This window comes from Electrophorus electricus, chromosome 1 (genome assembly GCF_041902795.1).
Source record: "Electrophorus electricus isolate QZ-2024a chromosome 1, ASM4190279v1, whole genome shotgun sequence".
NCBI classification, from domain to species: Eukaryota; Metazoa; Chordata; class Actinopteri; order Gymnotiformes; family Gymnotidae; genus Electrophorus; species Electrophorus electricus.
The window spans coordinates 41852281-41875781 of NC_137497.1; the positions used below are offsets into that span (position 1 = coordinate 41852281).

The following is a 23501-nucleotide window of genomic DNA, read 5'->3' on the forward strand; positions in this document are numbered from 1 at the left end:
AGAACTATCACTCTGCTTCAAGTGAATGCCCCAGACGTGAAGTATTTGTCTTTGGGCACGTCACGTTGATATCGGCCTTAGTCATTTTTCGGAAGTCGGCTCTTGCTCTGCCGCCGGGGACGTGCTCAGCCATGCCTCTGTCTTTTCTAGGAGGGCGGACAAGGCCGAATTCACAGGCTGCTCGGCGCACGAGAACAGCAACGGTCAGGCCACGTTCGAGAACCCCATGTACAACACCAACTCCAAAACCATCGAGGGCAAGGCGGTCCGCTTCGACCCCAACCTCAACACCGTCTGCACCATGGTTTGACGGCGATCTGGACGGTCCGTCTGGACCGGACGTCGCGTCGGGCACAGGGATCCGTTTGTTTTTTTCCCTGATGCTGACGGCCAGAAAGGAGTCTTGTCCTACGTCTGAGAGGAGGCGCAGGCGTAGGGGAGACGGTCAAGCACAGTTTAGAGGAGCCGATACTCACGTACGCCTGTGGCTTTAAGCGTGGCCTGCTTTCTGGATTGGGGACGGCACAGGGTCGGGAGGAAGTAGCTTCACGCTCGGAGTGGAGTGTTTTAAGACGTGTATCTCACTCTAAGAGTGCTGTAGATTTTTGTATTTCCGAGGGGGGAAGAAAAAAAAAAGATTTGTCCGTGCGTTATTTTTAAACCAGAGGAGGCATTATTTGAAACAGTGGGGGGTTGTGTGCCGCTTGTTTGTTGGAGAAAGGGTTTCATCAGCCTTTCCCAGAGTGCTGCGCTGACCTGGCCCGAGGTTCCCCGCGTCATCGTGTGTATATCGCTTTATTGAACTGGCTTCATCCTTTTCACGTCTTTCCCACCCTCCTGCACATCAGTCCTGAACAGTATAAAGGAAATGGCTGACCAACGTCCCCTCCGCTCTGCTGTTCAATCGGCCATGCTTTTTCAACCGCCACATCCACGCCACGCTTTTTCTTTATTCGGTTCGCGCTTTGGTAATAAGTGCTACTAATCCTCAGTTAGTGACTCTCACCGGGTTGCATTTCTGCGTCAGGAATTTCATCACGGAGGAATCTGGACCATGGCATGGCCCCTGATTTTGCACATTTGCCAGTGGTTTACTTTATTTGAGTAAGAGTTCTGTCCCTGCGCATGTGATATCTGACAAACCACCACATAGTGCTTGAGTCGCCACCACTGAGCGTTTCCATCCTCATAACAGTGCCTTGTTAAATACTCCACCTGTTAAACTGTTTCACTTCTGAAAAAAAAATTAAAATAACAATAATTATATATATATATTTATTTATCGACGTCTGATACTTCTGATCTGCCAAATGTGATTCGGTGTAGCATCACTACTACGTTTGACTTTTCTGTGCTGAAAATCCTCTCATGCGTTTCCTTTCGCAGTTTGTATATTTATATGGATTTTCACACATTTTTTTTTCTTTGACAAGTGTTGGTTGTTCTTTTTTTTTTCTTCGAGAAGTGTGTTGTCATTTAGTGTTTTTTGGCTAAAATTGTTATTCACAGTAAATCTGAAAATTTAAGATATGGGATTACGTTTGAATATTGGCTCCTTCAGATGGGTCCACCTTGTTTGTAAATATATTCATAACAAATGTACAGATATTTAAACTTTTTGAGAAGAGTTATATTTTTGCGACAAGTACGACTTTGTAAAAACAAAAGATTACGTAATGTAAATATCCATTTGTAAATGCCATTTACAAATAAAATGTAACTGCTTTTCTTAATGACCCTCCTGTTCGTGTGTTTGGAGACGGAGGCGTGTGAGCGATGGGGGGGCGACCGGAGCAGCTGAATGGCGGACGCGTTTGTATTTAGCTGAGAGCGAAATCAAGGCAGAGGATCATAGGTGTCGCTGGGCAGGTACGACCGGAAGCAGCTCCGAGGCGATCGCGGCCTTGTCATTGATTGACATATGACAGCGTGAGCCAGGGCGAAATGAGGTATAAAATCCCACAGAAGACAGAAACCAAAACCAGCCTTCTGCCGATCAGATGGGGTAAATATAACAGACAGTAGATGATGAGGAGACGGCATTTGTAAATCCGTCTTAGTGGAGTTGGCATTCTGGCGCAAATTACTGCAGCTTTCCAGAGGCGTACATGTGAAAAGGCTTTAAAGAAACTCCTGTGTTTGGATCCTCAGTTCGCCTCCCAATCCGTTCGGCCGCGGTGGCAGAGGAGGAACGGTCCCTTTCGAAGCTCCGCGTCGCGCCGACGTTTGCCTGCACCATTTGTCGCTCCGGTTCACAAACCAGCAGCCCACCCAGCCGCTCCCTCTCAGCGGCTCATCTCTTAGACTCGTTCAAGGCTCCTTGCTAAAGCGGTCGTGCAACATGGAAGACACTGGGAACAAGAGAAAAGAACACTGCAGAAAAACCTAAAAGTCATTTATGAGCAAAGCATTGCATAACGGTGTGAAGAGTGGCACATGAAATTCCATTCCGCTAAAGTAATCGCCAAGCTGAACTCGGTCGGGGTTTAGGAGATGCTAAATCAGATGATGCCGGTTGTTCATTTTGATGAGCCACGTGCGGTAATTAGATTCTTTTGTAATATATCCGAAATTAAAAAGAACAAAGAGACTTTCCAGGTAGCAATCTCTAACTCCTGCTTTCCCGGAGCTTTATGTGGAGACTTCAGAATTAAATTATTTGATGATGATCTTTTCTCCTGGGACTGATCTCTGTCAGTGTGAAAGTAATATCAAAACCTTCAGCTAACTTGCGGAGCAATAACACAAACCCGACTCGGAGTACTGAGGGGAGGTTTTCGCCTAGAAGACTGGGGCACCTGAGTCCAATCACTTACATGCCCTTTGCCAGCTGTGCATGGATCCCACCCGACCCCTACCCCATCTCTGCCTTTTCCACACTTAGTTTGTCCTGCAGTGTCACAGCTCACAGAGGGTGGAATACTCTGCCATGCTCCTACAATTATTAAGTTAATGGTGCTCATCACGCATATGATTTAAATGCAATTTGCATCCACAAACATGCTGGAAAAAAGGGCTGCATATTAGACGCAACTCCTGTTGAGAATACTGATCACAGTGCTTAAAGGAATACCTTATCTCAAAGTGCTAGCTTTGCTAAAAATGAATGATGGCTTGCAGGGATCCACTTTGCATTACGCGGCCGAGCTCATCCTAATATCTCCCCGCTGCCTTTTTCTCATGCTTACCGGGTTTTCGTAAAGAACATATTTTTGCGATTCGTAGGAGTGAGTAGTTGCCCATGAATCTGCATGAATTCTGAAGCTCCGTTTAGACATTTGGCTCTAAAGTGAAATGTCTTTGCACTATCATTGGTACTTAAAGTCGATCAGGTGGACAACTCTCAAGCCTACAGCTTCATCTTACTTGCATAAAAGCTGACTGCAACAGAACGCAGACCTCGCAGTAATGCACAGAGCTGTGTGGTTTCTTAACCTCGCTGTCCCCGTTGCAGAATTTCGATTGCTAGGTGCCGTCCCCTTAAGATTCAGACAGAGTACTCGTTTGCTCTCTCATCTGTTCCAGCAGCGCATGGTAGAATTTACATGCAAATAAAGCTCGCGATACTCAAATTTACCAGTCACACGTGCAGAGGTTTAGTCATTGCGCAATGATAATGTAACATTAAACAGCATTTAGCATCATTGCACTGACTGCTTTTTAGAATTATTGTTGCTTATTATTGTTATTATTATTAATGCTGTTGTAGAATAATATTAATAACGTGTGTGTGTATATATATATATATATATATATATATGTGTGTATATATATATATATATATGTGTGTATATATATATATATATATAAAACCAATAAAAAGATTAACACTACTGGACAGATTGCCCTCCTGCCTGCCTGCAAGAAAGATTTAGAATTAACTTCTCCAGAATAATCTGTCCTATCAAAAGGTCTAAAATCGGCCAATCACTAATGAATTTAAATCCATTACAGACACTAAAGATTTTATATGGCATTTAAGACTACATGCTTATTTTAATAAAAATGGCCGGAATACTCTAAACATGTCATGACGCCAGTGGAAGCCTTGACTCATCTAAACATACCTCAGCCAAGTCTTCCTGGATACCTCCTACAGGGGAGTTTGAAGTACTAGATTTTTATATAAATGCCTTTGAAAGAGAAATTAGTAACATACTTTTTTTTTTAATCTGCTAAAAGACATATCTAACAAATCTACTAAAGGAAGAACATGCTACTTAAAAACTTAACCAAGAATTGACATTGATCCTAAGCGAGCTGATAAGGGTGGAGCTGTTGCCGTTTGGAGAAAAGACCTTTCAAGAAGGGAACGATCAAGCAGCTCTCCGTCTACCGCCCAATCCACTGTTAATCGTGCCACTTCAACAGGGAACCTCCCGGATTCTGCACGAACTCCTATTGTAGATGATCCTCCATGTAGCCTTTCTGTCTTTTCCATAAACTGCACAAGGATGATAATCCTGGATGTCCTGTTGTATCAGCTTGTTCCTGCCCAACAGAAATAATATCACAGTTTCTGGATGACATTTTTCAACCAATTGTTCGGTCCTTACCTGCATATGTTAGACTCCTCAAACTTTTCACAAATCCCTGAACACCTGAAAGAACTAATGCTACCTGCCAACTCTTTGCTTTTTTTCAAAGTTCTTTAAATGTTTCTACCCAGTCATCCCTAATGAAAATGGTTTGAGAGCTTTAAAACATTTTCTTGATGCAAGACCTGAGAAAAAATCCTCACACAGGTATTCTCTTGTGTTCTTGTGAACTTGTGTTACCTCTGCTTCATCTTTGACTCCCAGTACTACTCACCAATAAGAGGAGTTAGTATGGGTACTAAAATGCAAACCTCTTTGCTAGATTTGTTAAGAAAGATTTTTGAGCGATATACTGGACCCGTAGCCTTACAATGTCTGAGCTACACTGACATTTTTGGTATTGCTACATGAACATTAGAAAACCTCCAAATGTTCATTTCTTCGTTCTCCAAGTTCCACCTAGCTCTTGAATATACATGGAGTATAGCACATCCTGGCATGACGATAGCTTTTTTGGATGTTTCAGTGAAGTTTGCTAATTCTTGTTTAAATACCACCATCTGTTATAAACCTACAGACTCTAATTTCTGTTTGCAGTACAACTCTGCACATCCCAAGGCCTGTAAAAACTTCATCACTTATTACAGCTACTTCGATTAAAACACATTTGCAGTGAGGATGAAGACTTCCACCAGAAAAGTATGGAAGTGTGTGAATATCTTCATGACTGTGGGTTTCCTGAGGAGGTCGTAGATGACGCCTTTGCTCGTGTTGTCTGTTCAGAGAGTGGACGCGCTGAACTATAAACAATCCACTGTTAAGACTACAAGAATTCCCTTGGTGCTGACTTACTACAAATAAAACAGTGGCTAATATTATACTTCCACACTTCAGAGTCCTCCAGGACGATGCAGAGACCACATCGCTTTTTAAGGATCCTCCACTAATCTCCTACAGACGAGACAACAACATCAAAGACATGCTCGTCAAAAGTGGGATAAATGACCATTCAAATAATGGCTGTGGTACTGTAGCCTGCAACCCCTCTAGAGGTGCTACATGTGTATTTATTAACACAGGCACTAAAATCACTGGCACAAAAGGACTGTCATCCTCCATTCCTCCTCAAACATCACTGTGGGAGTTGTCTCATGTATTACATGTAAGAGATGTCATCGGTTTTACGCTGGAGAAACAGAGATTGTTTGCTGATCAATTTGTTGAACACCTTCAGACCATCAGAATGAAGGATTTGTTGTTTCCAGTGGCAAAGCATTTTAATACTAATGGACACTGCATTAATGACATATCTGTTTATCTTGCCAGTTGTTGCTATGGCAGCAATAAAATTAGGAAACTCAAAGAAAAAAACTGATCTACAATCTTGGAACTTTAGAACCACATGGAATGAATGTTATGATTTATAGATCTACTGTTTCATATCTAAACTAGCTCCTCCAAACATTAATTCAGAAGCTGATGAAGGAGCTCTGTCCGAAACATTATGTTTCTCTGGAAACTGTACTTTACTATAATTATGATTGTATCTATCTATCTATCTATCTATCTATCTATCTATCTATCTATCTATCTATCTAGCTCTCTCTCTCTATCTATCTATCTATCTATCTATCTATCTATCTATCTATCTATCTATCTATCTAGCTCTCTCTCTCTATCTATCTATCTATCTATCTATCTATCTATCTATCTATCTATCTATCTATCTATCTATCTATCTATCTATCTATCTATCTATCTAGCTCTCTCTCTCTATCTATCTATCTATCTATCTATCTATCTATCTATCTATCTATCTATCTATCTATCTATCTATCTATCTATCTAGCTCTCTCTCTCTATCTATCTAGCTCTCTCTCTATCTATCTATCTATCTATCTATCTATCTATCTATCTATCTATCTATCTATCTATCTATCTATCTATATATATATCTAAGGAATAAGTTAAGATACAAATAGAAGATCAAATATTAAGCAAAAACTAAAGGAAAAAAAAGATTTAAAGAAATGAAATTCATATAAAAGGATCAAATATAAACCAAATAATAAAAGGCACAAAATACAACACCGAATTTAAGACTCTTTGGCTGTTTTATAGCTCTTAATGGCATCATACTTTCATAGACGTCAGAATGCTGGACATACTGTTCTAAATTACATTTTAAGGTCATTAGTGTTAGACTGAACATACCAGTACAAAATGACTGGTGAGGAAGTCTTTTGTTATAATGTACCAAAGACCTGGAACTCTGAGCATCATAATTATTGTTGTCATTATTATATTTTGGTTTGTTAATAATTGTTCTTTTTTTGTTTATATTTAATGCTATAACCTCTGTTTTTCTACTGTTTAATACTTTCCTAATCTTTCCTTTTTAATCTATACTTTTAGTATGATTACTAAAGATTACTATGTTTTTATGGCCCTACACCATTATATTTTCACTGTCTTATTCACAATGTTTCATTTATTTATTTCTTCTGTTTATATATATATATAGCTAAATAAATAAATGATGATGATGATGATGATGATTATTATTATTTAAAGCAGGAACCCCAAACAGTGGCTGGTGATGGTAATGTGTGCTACACTGCCATGGGTCATGTTTTGCTCATGTCCCAGAGTTGAAGGCGTGATCCAGGCCTCGGAAACTCCTGACTTTGATAGGGTCTCACGAGGGTTTAGGGAAGAGGGCATCTGCTCCTGTGGGGAGCGTTTAGGGAGAGGGGCTTGGCTTCTGCAGGGAGGACCACTATCTGTTGCAGCAGGCCATGCCGTAGCTTGCCTGATATCCCTTTCTGCCCCTCAGCTGTCTGTCATGGGAAAATGGTTTTTCTATGCATTCACAGACTATATTGGGGTGGGGGGGGGGGGGGGGGCTTCTATCACTGGCGAAGTGACACATCAAATGGCCTCCTTTTCTGCAGCTTCCTAAGTGGCAGCTTGCTTTTCCAGGCTCCAAAAGAACACCCCCCCCCCACACCCACACCTCCACCTGCATAACCAGTACTGCCAGAGCTTCTGTTCACACCACTCCACGTAAAATCTGCATCACACCTGGCCTGTGCGTTCACATTTGGCAGTGACACAAAAACCTTTTTTTTGTTGTTTGCCAACTCCGAGGAGGACAATGCTGGTGTGTAACTCACTGCTCAGCGAAAGCCCTCTGAGAGGCAACTGTTGAGTCCTGATTGAACTCTGATTCACTTTGCTGTGTGCTGACTTGCAGGGAAGTGTGGGCTGCCTCTCCATAAAGCAGCATGTTGGGAAAAGTGGGAGGCAGAATGTGTCTTGACAGACGGCATTGTGTTGACTGCCCAGGCTCTCTCTGGAGAGATCCCCAGCGCCCATGGCAACTGAGTGGGAATGCCCCCGCAAACCAAGTTTTCTACTTATTTCACATTTCAGTTCATTACTGTGTCAAAACGTAGCCTGTTAAGCATACACCCAGCACTGGATTCAAGCCGACAGAGAGGAATATTCTTCATTTGTTATCAGCCCTCTTTCTAAAGGCTAGTCTGTGGCTGAGCGCCAAGCCCCACTGCAACATGGTAACCATAGGGACAGCCTACAAAATGCACCTGCATGCAGATTCCCAGGCTCAGGGAGAAGCGTGGGGAGCTGAAGGAGGAGCTCTGGAGCGCTGTGGCAGTCTCGCTGGGTGTGACGCGTCTCACATAGTGCCCTGCGGCCATGCCCCATGGAATGTTCTCGATCCACATCCTCTGAACATGACACTGAAGCGGACCACTATCCAACATCTCTGAGGAGGTGTTGCCATCTACAGGACCAACATGGAACTGACGTGAATGTATCTGCCACACGCTGCAAATGAAATATTTTTGCACTGGCACTTTATTATGTGTGGTTATGGTCACATTTTGGTTCTGGAAGGATCAAGATTGTGTCTGGTCTCTATAAATCTAAGCACACAGGATAAAGCGTTCATTCACAGCTCTGGTAATTAAACAGTTTATTTGGCATCGGTTTCAGCAGGATTCATTGGCCCATAAACCAATCAAATATGGCAACTCCAACTCATAAGGGATCATATTTTTAAATGAACTACATCTCAGTTAAAAGTGCAATGTACTAGTGCATTAAATAAACTTTGACAATAAACTCTGTCATTTATCTCCATTCTGGGCAACGTAAAAGAATGTAATTACCACTAAATTATTCATTTTTGACTTTCTGTCGCATTGTGAAACATCTAAAATCCTATGAAAGGGGTAAAAACTGCCTCTGCTTGAAATGCAGGTGTGCCAATCATAACAGCCTGCTGCCAACAAGGAAAAGCTGTCAAATGAGGGGAGGGAGGAGAGTCTGTGATGGAGAGCTGAGCTCGCTGGCACATAGCTAACACAAGAGAGTTTCTAAAAACAGCCATCTGAAAAACACAGTAGGTAATGGAACCTCTATAGCCCTGCCTCCTTGACCCGTTCTTGATGCTATGTATCATTACTTTCATGATGACATTTCTGATAGGGCTGCAATTTGAAAACCAGCAGCAAGAAGGGGGGGGGGGGGGGGGGGGGGGGGAGACTGAGTTCGATGGACCACACATACTGAAAGAAGCTAACATGGTCTGGTGATCTACCAACACCCTCAGCCCTTTAAAAAAAAATGTGCACATGTTTTTCTCATTGAGAAAGCCAATGGAAGCTTCCAGAACTCACTTGCCCAGACCCATCTGTTCCCACAGCCTAATACAGCGTTGAACAGCTGAAAGCTAAACTGTTCAAACATGTACAGTATAATAGAGTTTGAAGAAGGGTTGGAGCGTGTGTGAAAATAAAGGGAATCTTATTTGTTAAATTATTTTATTTACACCCAGTGGGGGTTAAAAAAAACAGTTAAGTGTTTGTAACTTATTATTCTTGTGTACACATGTGAAGACGGCGTTGCAGACTTAAAAGGACTAGAGGCACACATCATGTCAGGGTGTTTTTAAATCAGTTGCACACAGCCTGCATGAGCTGACTGCCTCTTTCCTCATAATTGCAATCTTAGACGAAACTGACCGAAGAACTGATCCCCGCTCGGTGCTGTTTGAAGCACGCTCCTGCGGTAACGGGCAGTGCTCTCTTGTAAAGTTATGCCAGTGCCCATTGTTAATATCACTGCAGAATTTCAGCATGTGGAAAACCCAGCACCGCCTGCAAAACCGGGCGGACAAACATCTGTATGTGGCAAAGTGAAGCTACAGAAATCCGAAATGGCCTGATCGGACCACCAAAAGCGCGCACGTCGCCTCGGACAGGCGCGCGTGCATAGCGGCGGCAGCAGCGCGAGGAGAAAGAGCCCTTTCAGGCAGGAGCAGACCACCGCGTGGCCACGGGGCTTCTCGCCGCGCGCTAACGCTGTTTCCGTTTCTCTGCCAGCACGGGGACGCGTGGCGGGGGCGAGGGTGAATGCTGGACTTGTTTCGCAGACGCTACGTCTACCTTAAGGATTTTACCACCCCCACCCCCCACCCGTGTAGCGGCCAAATGTGCAATAGCCATTAGCTGAGTGTGGCAGTTGAGTTTAGTGAATTAAACCAGCCTTTTAAAAAGTGGAATTAATTGGACATCAGTCCAGAATTAAGTTTTCGGGACAGAATCTAATCGTCCTGGTGCTGAGAAAATTGTATTTCCCATGCAAGCAACCCCAAATATATCCAAACCAATACGTAGGCCTGTGACCTGTACTGCATAACAGCCATAAATAATATAAGAGAGTATGTTACAGTTGCGCCGCTTACTTGTCTGTATCAGGCCTTATGCCCTTCACTTTGGGTCAGCACAGTCAGAGGGTTTTGCTAAGTCCCAGTGAATATTCTATAGTGTTGCTGAGCTGGCTCCCCAAATCAAAACCCAGTCATGTCCCGGTTCGATCTGTCTTAACCACTGAGTTCTTAAGCAAATATACCCTGTGTCAAGTTATATCAGACCCACTAAATGCCACTTAGAAACGTTAAAACGTTCAATTAAATGCCATGTGTTGCCGTCACATAGCTTGATTCAAGTAAACACAAGAAGGAACTTTTCCAAAAACCTTCCCAGCGTTCGGAGCATGCTTGGTCCCACGGGAATATCGCGGCAGCGCACATCCGTTATTTTTCCGTGAAAGCGGGCTCTCTCTAGCTAGGAGAAGCTCTGACCTCTTTGCCTTGGATATGGGACGTCTAACGATGCGACTATTGATTTTTGTCTGGTTAATATTTCCTTGTCATGGAGCCGAAAGAATAAAACATAGAGGGCTACGTCAGAAGGATACCGAATACATGGAAAAAGTAAGACTTTCTGTCCTTCATTCTTGTTCAGGGTTAGACGCTATAGTTTTTGCTATTGCCAGAAACTTTCTCGTCAGCACTTGGTGGATTTTAATTCTAAGATATCTAAAGAAATCCACGCTGTAGCACGACAACAAATCATCTTTTATCTCCTATAAACTCGTACAAATAAACTGTGCGACCATTGTTTTGCCTGAATTATAACTGCCATAACTGTTTTGGACTTGACAACGTTGCCCTGCTGTCTGTGAATTCCGCAACTCAATTTCAGATTAGCAAGGACACAACTCACTGATGACAGGCCCCTCTGTTACTGTCACAGAAATCTGTTCCAATTTAAACTAAGCGATTAAAATGCTTTAAAAAATGAACTGGGCTGAATGCTGGGCTTGATCACATAGAAACCCGGTGAATAGTAATTCAGTACAGGTATAATGCATATTGGTTATTTGTCCTTTTAGTGCACTGGGGGACACACAGGCAAACAGAACTGCACCAGACATTCAGCTGAGATCCAGTCTACACATAACATGGTAATGCGTTTACCTATACAGATGTTGGTCTTAAGCCTCTCACCGATACTGTAGTTTTTTCATAAGGTTATTTGCAGCATCACCCTTTGCTTCTCTCTCTCTCTCTCTCTCTCTCTCTCTCTCTCTCTCTCTCACTCACACACACACACACACAGACTCTCTCTCTCACACACACACACAAACACACTCTCTCACACACACTGTCTGTGTCTGTCTCTCTCTATCTCTCTCTCACACACACACACACACACACAGACTCTCTCTCTCACACACACACTCTGTCTGTCTGTCTCTCTCTCTCTCTCTCTCTCTCTCTCTCTCTCTCTCACTCACACACACACACACACAGACACTCTCTTTCTGTCTGTCTCTCTCTCATATACACTGTTTGTCTCTATCTCTCTCTCACACACACAATCTCTCTCTCTCTCTCACACACACACACTCTCACACACTCTGTCTGTGTCTGTCTCTCTCTATCTCTCTCTCTCTCTCACACACACACACAAACACACTCTCACACACACTCTGTCTGTGTCTGTCTCTCTCTATCTCTCTCTCTCTCTCACACACACACACAAACACACTCTCTCACACACTCTGTCTGTGTCTGTCTCTCTCTATCTCTCTCTCTCTCTCACACACACACACAAACACACTCTCTCACACACACTGTCTGTGTCTGTCTCTCTCTATCTCTCTCTCACACACACACACACACACACAGACTCTCTCTCTCACACACACACTCTGTCTGTCTGTCTCTCTCTCTCTCTCTCTCTCTCTCTCTCTCTCTCACACAGACACACACACACACACACACACACACAATCTGTCTCTCTCTCTCTGTTCCTTTCTCTGTCCGTTTGTCTTTTTCTTTCATTGCAGAATCAGCAACACACTTACCGTCACCGTACCACCTTCCTGTTTCATGCTGCCATTTTTATTACTCGATGACGCAGAGAGGGGCAAAATGTTTGACCATCACTTGATGGTTACACACTAAGAACACTGCAAGCAGCTGCAGTCAAGTATTCTAAAAAGCCTCGCCACGCACCCAGACGTTTTGACGGCAAACGGAAATAGAAACCTGTAAACAGAGTCAATTGATGGCTACAGCTCCCAGAATGAGTTTAAAGGCGTCACTGAGGTCCTCGAAGGACTGGCAAGTCCACCGTTATTTCTCTCCCTTTCTGGCGAGGCTGCTTCTGCTTCTGAGTCTTACTTATGACAAACTGTATTCAGTAGGAAATGGAAGACCAAGGACGCAGTCTATCAGGGGCCGATGGGGGAAATCTTCAGCTCACTGATTCATCACAGTTAATCAGCTAAAAAAAGCCCACCCTTCAGGATCCTATTGTAAATGGTTCTATTACTTAAATATCATACCAGATTTATCATTGTAATGAAAAATCTCGGCACTGAAGGGAGTGCTCATCTATTTGAATTGATTCAATATTCACTCTATTGTGGGCCCGTGGAGTAGGCTGGTTCACCTCAGTGCATTTTTCATCCCAGCTCCTCACACGCCTCCCCCAGCAGCGCTTCAGATGGGGGCTTTCTGCTGACGGCCCTGGCAGCCGGCGGGGTGCGGGTGCACCCCGTCAAACGCGGTCGTTTATCTGCGCGCGCATCCCTAGCTTTGTTTGCGGCGGAGCCACGGCTCGCTCTGGCAGTGGGCAGGACGGCGGGACGCAGCCCGTGGTGTCGGGCCCTTAATAAATATGAATTTGTCGCAATCCGCAGGCTGCTGCCTCCAGGCTGATACCGTGGAGATTTACAGGTTGGTTGAAGACCCTTATTTCCACAGCCCCGTGCCGGCAGGCATGCCGATAAGGTGTCGAGTTACCGGGGGCAGGGATGCGCTTCCGCGGCAAATGCTGCCTCGATCTTCACGCTGCCACCTTTTGTCCTCAGAGCAGAGGTCATGCTACCGCCGTGGAACTCCTCCGCGTTAACCTCTAGGCCGAGTGGTGCTGGACTACAGCAGATGTGCAAAACTGCATATCACACATGACCTGGGTAGAAAGCCTGACCTTAACCAGGCCCCTGCCCCGAACAACCCGTCATGACTCAGCTGGGGCCTGCTGATCAAGGAACGAGACCTGATTATCGGGCGTCCTGACTTTTCCCTCTTTAGTGAGAACGCTGTAGGTTATATTCGTGAGTAAGCCAATTGACCTTGTATTCTGGACACTTTGACTAGAGAGACTGAAGGCTTTTTTCCTGCTGTAACGTACTCGGTGTGTGGCTGACAGTGCAGTGGCACAGGAGTGCAATTAGAATGTCATACTATCAATCTAAGGCTTAACTGGATTAGTAAGACGTTGCTTAGAACTGCCCTGCTTTGGAACGCTTAAGGCCCTCTGAGGAAAACCCTAACGCACAGAAGCCCCAGGCTCCTACCCCAGCCAATCTGTTAGGAGCCTTCTGTGTCCTATGTTAGCCAGTCAGTTTGAACATGCTGTTTGACATGCTGTTGTCCAATTTCTGTACATACGGTCCTCTTATGTGCCACACTTAAACATTAGATACAAAGACCTCATAGCTGCTGATATCCTGAGTGCTGGAGGTTACAGTAGCTGAGGTCTAAGCCAGTTTACATTGTGGAGTTTCTTCCATTCTGGTCTCCGGCAAGCGCGGTGTGGTGTTTGTCTTATGTACTGAAGGTGGGTGGTATCTCGTTCCAGTGTCTGAATACGCTGCCTGCGTTTGAATCGGTCTGACAAACAGTCTGCGTCTGTATAAACAGCCGTAGCGGTAGCAGATGAATCATGCTGGTTGTGACCGGAGCCTTTCCCTGCCTACACTGCCTGGATAAATGATTCAGAATCTTCGGACTGAGTCATGCTGAGAGGAGGATGGAGCAGCATTAACACTCCTGTGGACTTTAAGTGCCTCATGTTTGATCAATGAAACCCAGTCATGATGAGAGTACTATTGTCTAGTTACGTTCAGTGAGCCACAGCACGAAAGTAGTTCCGGAATGAATAACGATTGCTGTAAAATGATGAAGACTTTGTATCTGTAAATGTAGCATTTGCATTTTAGTTCAGCTAAACCTCCACGCTAGTATCAGCATTTGCTCTTTGGAACTGGAAGACCATGCAATGACCAATCCCCTCACTCGCTCTGGGGGCCTGATTGCAAATAGCATAATTTAGAAAAGAGTAAATACATCTCACTCCTTGCTGTTTTATCAGAGTTACGTATATTCGGTTCTCTGAAACAGTGTTGCTTGTAGTTGCTCTTTTTTTCCTCTTTTTTAGCAAAATCTGATTCTGCAGTTGGGAACATCCCCATGGAGGTGGTACTGATATGCAGTGGTGATAAACGGGTCCGCAGGTCTGTTGGAGGTACTGATATGCAGTGGTGATAAACGGGTCCGCAGGTGTGTTGGTGGGACTAGTATGCAGTGGTGATAAACGAGTCCGCAGGTCTGTTGGTGGGACTAGTATGCAGTGGTGATAAACGGGTCCGCAGGTGTGTTGGTGGGACTAGTATGCAGTGCTGATAAACGGGTCCGCAGGTGTGTTGGTGGGACTAGTATGCAGTGATGATAAACGAGTCCGCAGGTCTGTTGGTGGGACTAGTATGCAGTGGTGATAAACGGGTCCGCAGGTCTGTTGGTGGGACTAGTATGCAGTGCTGATAAACGGGTCCGCAGGTGTGTTGGTGGGACTAGTATGCAGTGGTGATAAACGGGTCCGCAGGTGTGTTGGTGGGACTAGTATGCAGTGCTGATAAACGGGTCCGCAGGTGTGTTGGTGGGACTAGTATGCAGTGATGATAAACGAGTCCGCAGGTCTGTTGGTGGGACTAGTATGCAGTGGTGATAAACGAGTCCGCAGGTCTGTTGGTGGGACTAGTATGCAGTGGTGATAAACGAGTCCGCAGGTCTGTTGGTGGGACTAGTATGCAGTGGTGATAAACGAGTCCGCAGGTCTGTTGGTGGGACTAGTATGCAGTGGTGATAAACGGGTCCGCAGGTCTGTTGGTGGGACTAGTATGCAGTGCTGATAAACGGGTCCGCAGGTGTGTTGGTGGGACTAGTATGCAGTGATGATAAACGAGTCCGCAGGTCTGTTGGTGGGACTAGTATGCAGTGGTGATAAACGAGTCCGCAGGTCTGTTGGTGGGACTAGTATGCAGTGGTGATAAACGAGTCCGCAGGTCTGTTGGTGGGACTAGTATGCAGTGGTGATAAACGGGTCCGCAGGTCTGTTGGTGGGACTAGTATGCAGTGGTGATAAACGGGTCCGCAGGTGTGTTGGTGGGACTAGTATGCAGTGGTGATAAACGAGTCCGCAGGTGTGTTGGTGGGACTAGTATGCAGTGGTGATAAATGTGTTGGCAGGTCTGTTGGTGGGACTAGTATGCAGTGGTGATAAACGAGTCCGCAGGTCTGTTGGTGGGACTAGTATGCAGTGGTGATAAACGGGTCCGCAGGTGTGTTGGTGGGACTAGTATGCAGTGGTGATAAACGGGTCCGCAGGTGTGTTGGTGGGACTAGTATGCAGTGCTGATAAATGTGTTGGCAGGTCTGTTGGTGGGACTAGTATGCAGTGCTGATAAATGTGTTGGCAGGTCTGTTGGTGGGACTAGTATGCAGTGCTGATAAATGTGTTGGCAGGTCTGTTGGTGGGACTAGTATGCAGTGATGATAAACGAGTCCGCAGGTCTGTTGGTGGGACTAGTATGCAGTGGTGATAAACGGGTCCGCAGGTGTGTTGGTGGGACTAGTATGCAGTGGTGATAAATGTGTTGGCAGGTCTGTTGGTGGGACTAGTATGCAGTGCTGATAAATGTGTTGGCAGGTCTGTTGGTGGGACTAGTATGCAGTGCTGATAAATGTGTTGGCAGGTCTGTTGGTGGGACTAGTATGCAGTGCTGATAAATGTGTTGGCAGGTCTGTTGGTGGGACTAGTATGCAGTGCTGATAAATGTGTTGGCAGGTCTGTTGGTGGGACTAGTATGCAGTGCTGATAAATGTGTTGGCAGGTCTGTAGAGCTGTCAGGCAGATTTTTTTCCCCCCCTCAGTCCACAGCAACTGGTCAACACCAAATATGTACCCCTGTATTGGAATGCAGCTGACACGTCACATTTTATTAGCATACTTGGGTGCTTGCATTTAGTCTGCGTCTGGGCAGTGTGTACATTCAGCTCTTTCCCCCTCTGTTTTTATAAGCAGAGAGTGTACTTCCAAATTGCATTTTCAATGGTCTGCATCACTTCCTCTGTAATCCATTAGTGACACATGAACCTGTTAGTCAGTCATTTCTTTTCTTCATTGCAGTACCCCAGTTGCCTGCAGGGGCCACCAGGTACCCCGGGTCGAGAAGGCAACCCAGGCACGAACGGCATCCCAGGAACGCCCGGCGTCCCCGGACGAGACGGGGCCAAGGGGGAGAAGGGCGAGTGCATGAGTGAGATATTTGAGGAGCCCTGGAGGCCCAACTACAAGCAGTGCGCCTGGAACGCCCTCAACTACGGCATCGACCTGGGCAAGATCACGGTGAGCCATGAGAACACCAGCACCTCAGCTCCTTTGCTTCTTCTAAAACCTCTCATGAGCTGGACTGGATGGATTTGCTTTGAAGACTAGACTCTTTAGTTATTTATTTAATCATAACAAATCGTTCCTGTGAGCTCAGGTTTCTGCTGCTGACAGTTCCCAGTGCACGTTCACCAAGCTCAGTGTCTGTTACTGTTTCCTCGTCACTAGGAGTGCACGTTCACCAAGCTCAGTGTCTGTTACTGTTTCCTCGTCACTAGGAGTGCACGTTCACCAAGCTCAGTGTCTGTTACTGTTTCCTCGTCACTAGGAGTGCACGTTCACCAAGCTCAGTGTCTGTTACTGTTTCCTCGTCACTAGGAGTGCACGTTCACCAAGCTCAGTGTCTGTTACTGTTTCCTCGTCACTAGGAGTGCACGTTCACCAAGCTCAGTGTCTGTTACTGTTTCCTCGTCACTAGGAGTGCACGTTCACCAAGCTCAGTGTTTGTTACTGTTTCCTCGTCACTAGGAGTGCACGTTCACCAAGCTGCGTTCAGACAGCGCCCTGCGGGTGATCTTCAGCGGGTCGCTCAGGCTCAAGTGCAAGACGGCCTGCTGCCAGCGCTGGTACTTTACCTTCAACGGGGCAGAATGTTCCGGGCCGCTGCCCATCGAGTCCATCGTCTACCTGGACCAGGGCAGCCCAGAATTCAACTCTACCATCAACATCCACCGCACCACATCAGGTGAGGTCTCTTCCAGAACCAGCTTAGCTCCACTCACAGAGCTCACGACACCTTTAAAGAATAAGCTTCTTCTCAACGTTGACAGCCCTAACAATTGTTGGAATTTCAGAGGCAGAGGAGAGAAGCTCATTTATAGCCTGTCCTCAGCATCAAGGATTTTAGCATTTGGAACGTGGCGTTCATTAACGTCAGTCAGCTGCTGATGTACAATGACAGCAAGCTCATTTAAATGCACATATGAACAAACACAATCAGGGCCCCGTGGCAAATCACACGATCGCGATTGTATTTCCAATCGTAATTGTATTTGCCATCATGACGGCAATCAAAACCACAATCACACCCTAATGTATGCGAGCTGAGGACTGGTGTCTTGAGCAACTGAAACAATGTCATTATGGCTTAAGCATGACAGAAATATCTCAAGTGCATATTCAAATGAGAACACTCGTCGTCAGAAACTACTCGGGCATTTGAAGAGTACTTGTGCAGAAGAGCAGACAGCCATCGGGTGTATCACGGTTACGCTCAGTTCCCGAAGGCACCCTGTGCTTGTGCTCTGGAGCTCTGGTGTGTCCTTGCCAGCAAGGCTGCGCTAAACTAGCGAGGCAGCGTTCTGCTTCCAGACACCCAGCTAACGCAGTGGCTGATTCTTTCAGTGGAAGGCCTGTGTGAGGGCATCCGCGCCGGGCTGGTCGACGTCGCCATCTGGGTGGGCACCTGCGGCGACTATCCCCACGGCGACGCCTCCACCGGCTGGAATTCCGTCTCCAGGATGATCATCGAGGAGCTACCTAAATGACCTCTGATCTCTTCCCCAAGCAGATTTCAATGTCAGTAGTGTTTCCCTGGATTTTTTGCTGGACAGGGCATGGTAAGCAGGGTCTAGCACGCCATTACTGGAGAAGGAGTCTGAAGTCCTCCTCTCTCATAGTAAAGTACTTCAGAAAAATTAGCATTTGCTCTCCTAAACTTTAAAAATGTACTGTAGGCCTTTATTAAATGGTCAACTTTCATACATTTGATCATTGTCTTTATTATCAGCATGTCCTACTATAAGCACTCAAACTTTTTCTCAAATTTTTTGAAAGGATCTTCAGAACCGAAAGAAAATGTGTTCACCTGAATCTGTTTCATTGGGAATTTAAAAAACAGATGTAACCGTACATTTAAGGTAAACACCATTATAAAAAACTGCTATGTTGTGTCCTTATTCAATACCTTCCACTGAAGAGTCAGATAAACTGAATCAACAGCACCTTCCAATTCTCTTTCACTCTCAAACACACACATACTTGGCACCTAATTATGTCCAGTTATTTCATTAGTATTTAAAAACTGTGTTCTAGTTGTTTCTCATTTGTTATTGTTAAAGGGCAGAGTCCCTTTATACATATATGCACTGAAATGATTCTGTACATGTCTGTTTTCTCTCTCACACACACACACACACACACATTTTTCAGGGTGCCTCCCAGTAAAAACCAATGTAGCATGAAGTTCGACACACTTTGCCACCTTTCACAGTGATGAGCAGAAGCCCGATATCGCCATGGCGTGCTGGACAGTAGCGCCTTCACGGGAGCCTCCACCCCACTACTGCTCACGTTTGTGACATGCGGATGTGGAGGGGTTGTGGAGTTTGGGGGGTGGGGGGACCTCTACCCCAGGAGGAGTGCCTTGCTCTGGGCTTGCTCGGTACACTCAGCCCCTGGTCCGCCATCTCATTTCTGCTGGCCGAGGAGGAAGCCGGATGCCGTTTCGTACACCACGAATGTGATGCAGCAGGCTGGTGTCACTCGGATCATGTTGGACACCAAACCTTTGTAGAAGCCCAGAGCGCCCTCGTTTCTGCCCACCGGGGAAAAGAATGTGTTATTAAAGGAGGATCCTGAGCCAAGGACCAGCACACAGCAACAGGCCAAACCTTACACAGACCTTACACTACACTACAAGGCCACTGGACCTGACCTACTCCATTTAAACCATCCTTCTGCTAAGTCACAAAGACACACAATTCAAGTATCTCTCTGTTGCCCTTCTTTTCATAAATGAAGCTTTTAAGTTTACTGTCCAGCTTCTAGTACTACAATACCCATAATGCAAGACAGGAAAAACAATTGGCAAAAGGCCATGCTAAAGAACAACTGCTCCTGATCAGAATTGAGCAACAGACCTCAGTGCAGTGCTAACCCTATTGGGAATCAGTGGTCAATAATTAGCCCTATGTTAGGCAACACTTTGATCTCATCATGGCCACATCTGTCTCTGTGTGTGTGTGTGTGTGAGTGAGAGGAGGAACATAGTATGTGCTTGGCTCACCTCCATGTCCTTCTAATGACATCCAAAACTCCACTGTAGCTATTGTGCTGGTCCTGTAAGCGAGCTCGGACCACCTGGTACGGGTACGTAGTCACCACGGCAAAGATTTTAGACAAGGCAGCCATTGTAATGTATTCTAATGGATTCTGAAGGAGAAAGAAATGCAAGATCATCATGATTTACATTCCACTAATATCACCAAGTCCGTGCTCACTGACTGAATCGTGATCACGAAGTCCATGCTTACTGGTGTGAATCATGCGCTGCAGTGTTTGTGTTTGTTTTACGAAATCTCTAATATCTGTACAGCTGTTCCGACACAGCCCGCGGTGCTGAGAACGTCTTGCACTTGCCAGTTTAGCATCCGAGTGCATCCTCCTGTGTCTGCTGTAGTCTCTCTTCAGCTCCTCGTACGCCATGAACTGCAGGGCACCGTGAGACGTCCCAAACAAGCCTGGCACAAAGCCCTGCGTGCCCAAACAGTCAGTTTAGCCCAAGCAGTGCAAAGCAGCTGCTTCTCCCAGCACACAGTGATTTGTTCACGGATGAAGCGCATTCGGACAAATAGGAAAAATAAAACTCATTTATGGCACCATGCTCCATACGTACTCTCCTGGCACATGTGCACCCTCTTGTGGTTAGTGATGGTAGTTTCATGAAACGACTGGTTATGCAACATGCATGGCATGTAGACAGACACCTACTGAGCCAGTCTGAGGAAATATTTGTTGTGTAGGTGCAAATAATGAACCCAGGCTTAATTTCCTTTATTTTTACGCATCATTAACAACACTTAAAATATTGAATTGAACAGAGAGAATTGAATTTAAGTGGAACATTAAATGAACATACTAATGGGAGACACATTAGGGCAGACAGGACAAGGATTGCGTTACAAGACACGCGGGCCAATACTCCTCCTTCAAAAAGGCTTTCATAGGACTGCAGTGTTTGCGTTACACAACACATTCATGTAACATAACAGCACGCAGGCGTATTTGTACAACGAGACCTACCCGATACAGGCCTGGGATTCCTTCCTGACGGTATATCTTCACTAGCGTGTCTACCATGCCCTTGTACGGCTTTTTGCTCGGGTCGGTGCTGTACTGCAGAACCAAGCGGGTCTTGGTCACCCAGATTGGGTTGGTAAGGCAGAGTGTCATTGCCCCTAGAAAAGAGCAATGAGTCTCGTTAAACATCTCGCACAGGAAGTGTAGGCTGGCAAAGTCAGCACTGATATAAAAGGCCATCTCTGGACACTAAATGAATAACCACTTTAGGGAAAATATGATAGCATTGGCATTCAGAGAGGAAAAGCAATTATTTTCACTTGAGCATGTGAAATTGAAGAATTCCTCCTCTTCAGTCCAAGCCATAAATTCATAAGCAATAAATCTGCAGCAACGGCTTTCTCAGCTTTATTAACATCCGGTGGTTTGCAGCTCATGACATACACATCCTGCATCTTTGTACTCTACAAAGCAATTTCCTCTTCAGTATATCAAACAGCATATCAATACTGTGATACATAACTTCATTTAAAACCATTTTTGAAGTTTCAAACACTGCACAGGATTCAACCCTGAGGAGTGGGTCGTGGAACTGACTGCACAGATAGATTTGCCATGGGTCACTTTTCAATCATTTCTTGTGTAACGGCAATAACATAAATACCCATGATGAACTGCATAATGGCTCATCCTCTCTTTAACACATTTTAAACTCCTGATAAGACATAATGAAACTGAATTTTGAATGTGCCTGCTCACTGTCTAATGGCGTGCTTTCATTATTCAAACTGACAACCCTACAATAGCTGATGAGTCACTTTGCTTGTGCAGTTTACGCTAATTCTGGTTTAACATTTGGCACTTTTTAAATCTAATTTAATCACTATTTAATCTAACTTAATCACCATTTAATTCTGAAGAGCCCTCATCAGGGCTTTCTATCCTAAAACTGAACCAAAAGATAACCTGGGACAGCCTGCACACTACAGAACTCTCAGACTGAGAGCATCTGTGAAAATGATTCCAGTTTGGTCTGTGTGTGCTGGGATCTGGTCTCTCTTACGCTCCCCCGTGCCCTGGATCTGTTGTCACAGTGATCCTCTCACAGGTGTGGTAGCCAAGGTAACCAAGACGTACCCAGAACTTACCTGCTTCTGCAGCTGCGACCAGATGCTCCGTAGCTCTTAGTTCCGTCTGACGGCCCTCCTTGATGTAAGCCTTGATGGCGTTATAACTGTCGATGGAAGGATGCGTGCATTATTGATCGGACCGATTTGTTACAAGAAAACATCTCAACTTTTTTTTTTTTTTTTAAAGTTGATTGTGCCTACAAGAAGAAATAGAGGCCCCATGAAGCGCCGGAACCCCAAACGTTAGGGGTCACGCCTTGGTACAGGCCTCGTAATCCCTCCTGCTGCCAGATGCTCCTCATACAGTGCCAAATCCCGCGGTACTTCGGCCTCAGCTCCAGACCATCGCTCACTGCAACACGGGACATCAACACCGCGGTCAAACCAAAACCACAGCCGGTCACTTGGCACGCGCTACCCTTTGAAACACTACGTCACTAGTCAGATCACGGTCGCATGCACGGTCCGTAATCTGCCGCACCGGACAGCTGACAGATTCATGTGTTTGCGCTCCACTCACCTGCAAACCTAATTTTGACAAGATCCAGAGGGTGCAGCACCAAGGTTGACACTACACCGCCACTCAGGCCGGCTGCTAAATTTTCTACCTTCACATGACTGAAGAGTCGCCGGAGGTTGCCCGTTAACGAAAAGCGTCCCAGGGAAGAGTCGGAGGAACCCGGGATGGGTGTTGTGCCCTGCCCCGGTGCAGAGCTCATGTTTATGCAGAATTAATATTCACTAAATATCACTCGCTAGTTACCTCGCAGGCTAATTAGACCTGCTTAGGCCAGGTTAGCGTTTAGATCTTGTACACATGTAACGCTGTCTTACAGTTTCCCCTGCAACATTCGCTTAATTAACATTTCTTTACAAAGCACGTTTCAGTATATTATATCTCCATGTCACGCCTGAACATGCGATAATACAACTAGTTGCGTGGTTATCCCATAATGCAAAACGTGCAAATGACACTAGTGAGACAACCATTTTTTTTCAAAGTAAAAGTCCCATTCGAAGCGTATGAGAACGGGTCAAAACTAAGCTGTCGGTTAAACTGACAACTTTCTTGATGCATTGAATACACATGAACTTTCAATATGCCACACAATAGTTAATTTGTTCACAATTAGTTTCATAACAAAAACTTGGGTATGGTTGAAGATTTTAAATGTTGAATGAGTTATCTTAGATGAAATTCTGAATCCAATACAACTTGAATTTGAACTTGCTTTTAAGGTCCAATATGTCTTTCTCCAGATTTAGCCTACAAAATGGCAACTTTTACACTTTTGTTTTTTTTTATTATACAAAAAAAATAAAATAAAAAATTTATATATATATATATATATATATATTTATATATATATATATATATATATATATATATATATATATATATATATATATATATATAT

General features: G+C 44.9%; 3 protein-coding genes across 6 annotated transcripts in view; 2 read left to right on the plus strand and 1 right to left on the minus strand.

The window, feature by feature from the left end:
• csmd3a (CUB and Sushi multiple domains 3a) overlaps positions 1 to 7416 on the plus strand; it is a 149349-nt gene extending 141933 nt beyond the window's left edge. For all 3 annotated transcript variants that reach the window (XM_081720292.1, XM_035526376.2, XM_081720293.1), the window contains exon 70: positions 151 to 7416. In XM_081720292.1, coding sequence (XP_081576418.1) covers positions 151 to 310 — 160 coding nt within the window. In that variant the 3' untranslated portion in view covers positions 311 to 7416. The remainder of the gene's footprint in view (positions 1 to 150) is intronic.
• A 1758-nt stretch (positions 7417 to 9174) lies between these two features.
• Positions 9175 to 18634, plus strand: cthrc1b (collagen triple helix repeat containing 1b). 2 transcript variants are annotated; one of them, XM_027012293.3, is made up of 5 exons: positions 9175 to 10842; positions 11304 to 11375; positions 16673 to 16891; positions 17402 to 17618; positions 18278 to 18634. In XM_027012293.3, exons 1-5 carry the CDS (start codon positions 10726 to 10728, stop codon positions 18418 to 18420), a joined length of 768 nt encoding a protein of 255 aa, XP_026868094.2. In that variant the 5' UTR covers positions 9175 to 10725; the 3' UTR covers positions 18421 to 18634. The 2 variants fall into 2 exon arrangements, with proteins under 2 accessions (XP_026868094.2, XP_026868095.2); XM_027012294.3 differs by lacking the exon at positions 11304 to 11375 and having other exon boundaries at positions 9189 to 10842.
• Positions 18589 to 23118, minus strand: slc25a32b (solute carrier family 25 member 32b). Its single transcript, XM_027012292.3, has 7 exons — positions 22604 to 23118; positions 22285 to 22435; positions 22102 to 22187; positions 20957 to 21111; positions 20294 to 20407; positions 19941 to 20086; positions 18589 to 19469 (listed from the first exon to the last, which is right to left on the minus strand). Exons 1-7 carry the CDS (start codon positions 22800 to 22802, stop codon positions 19343 to 19345), a joined length of 978 nt encoding a protein of 325 aa, XP_026868093.2. The 5' UTR covers positions 22803 to 23118; the 3' UTR covers positions 18589 to 19342.
• Between the last annotated feature and the right edge of the window lie 383 nt (positions 23119 to 23501).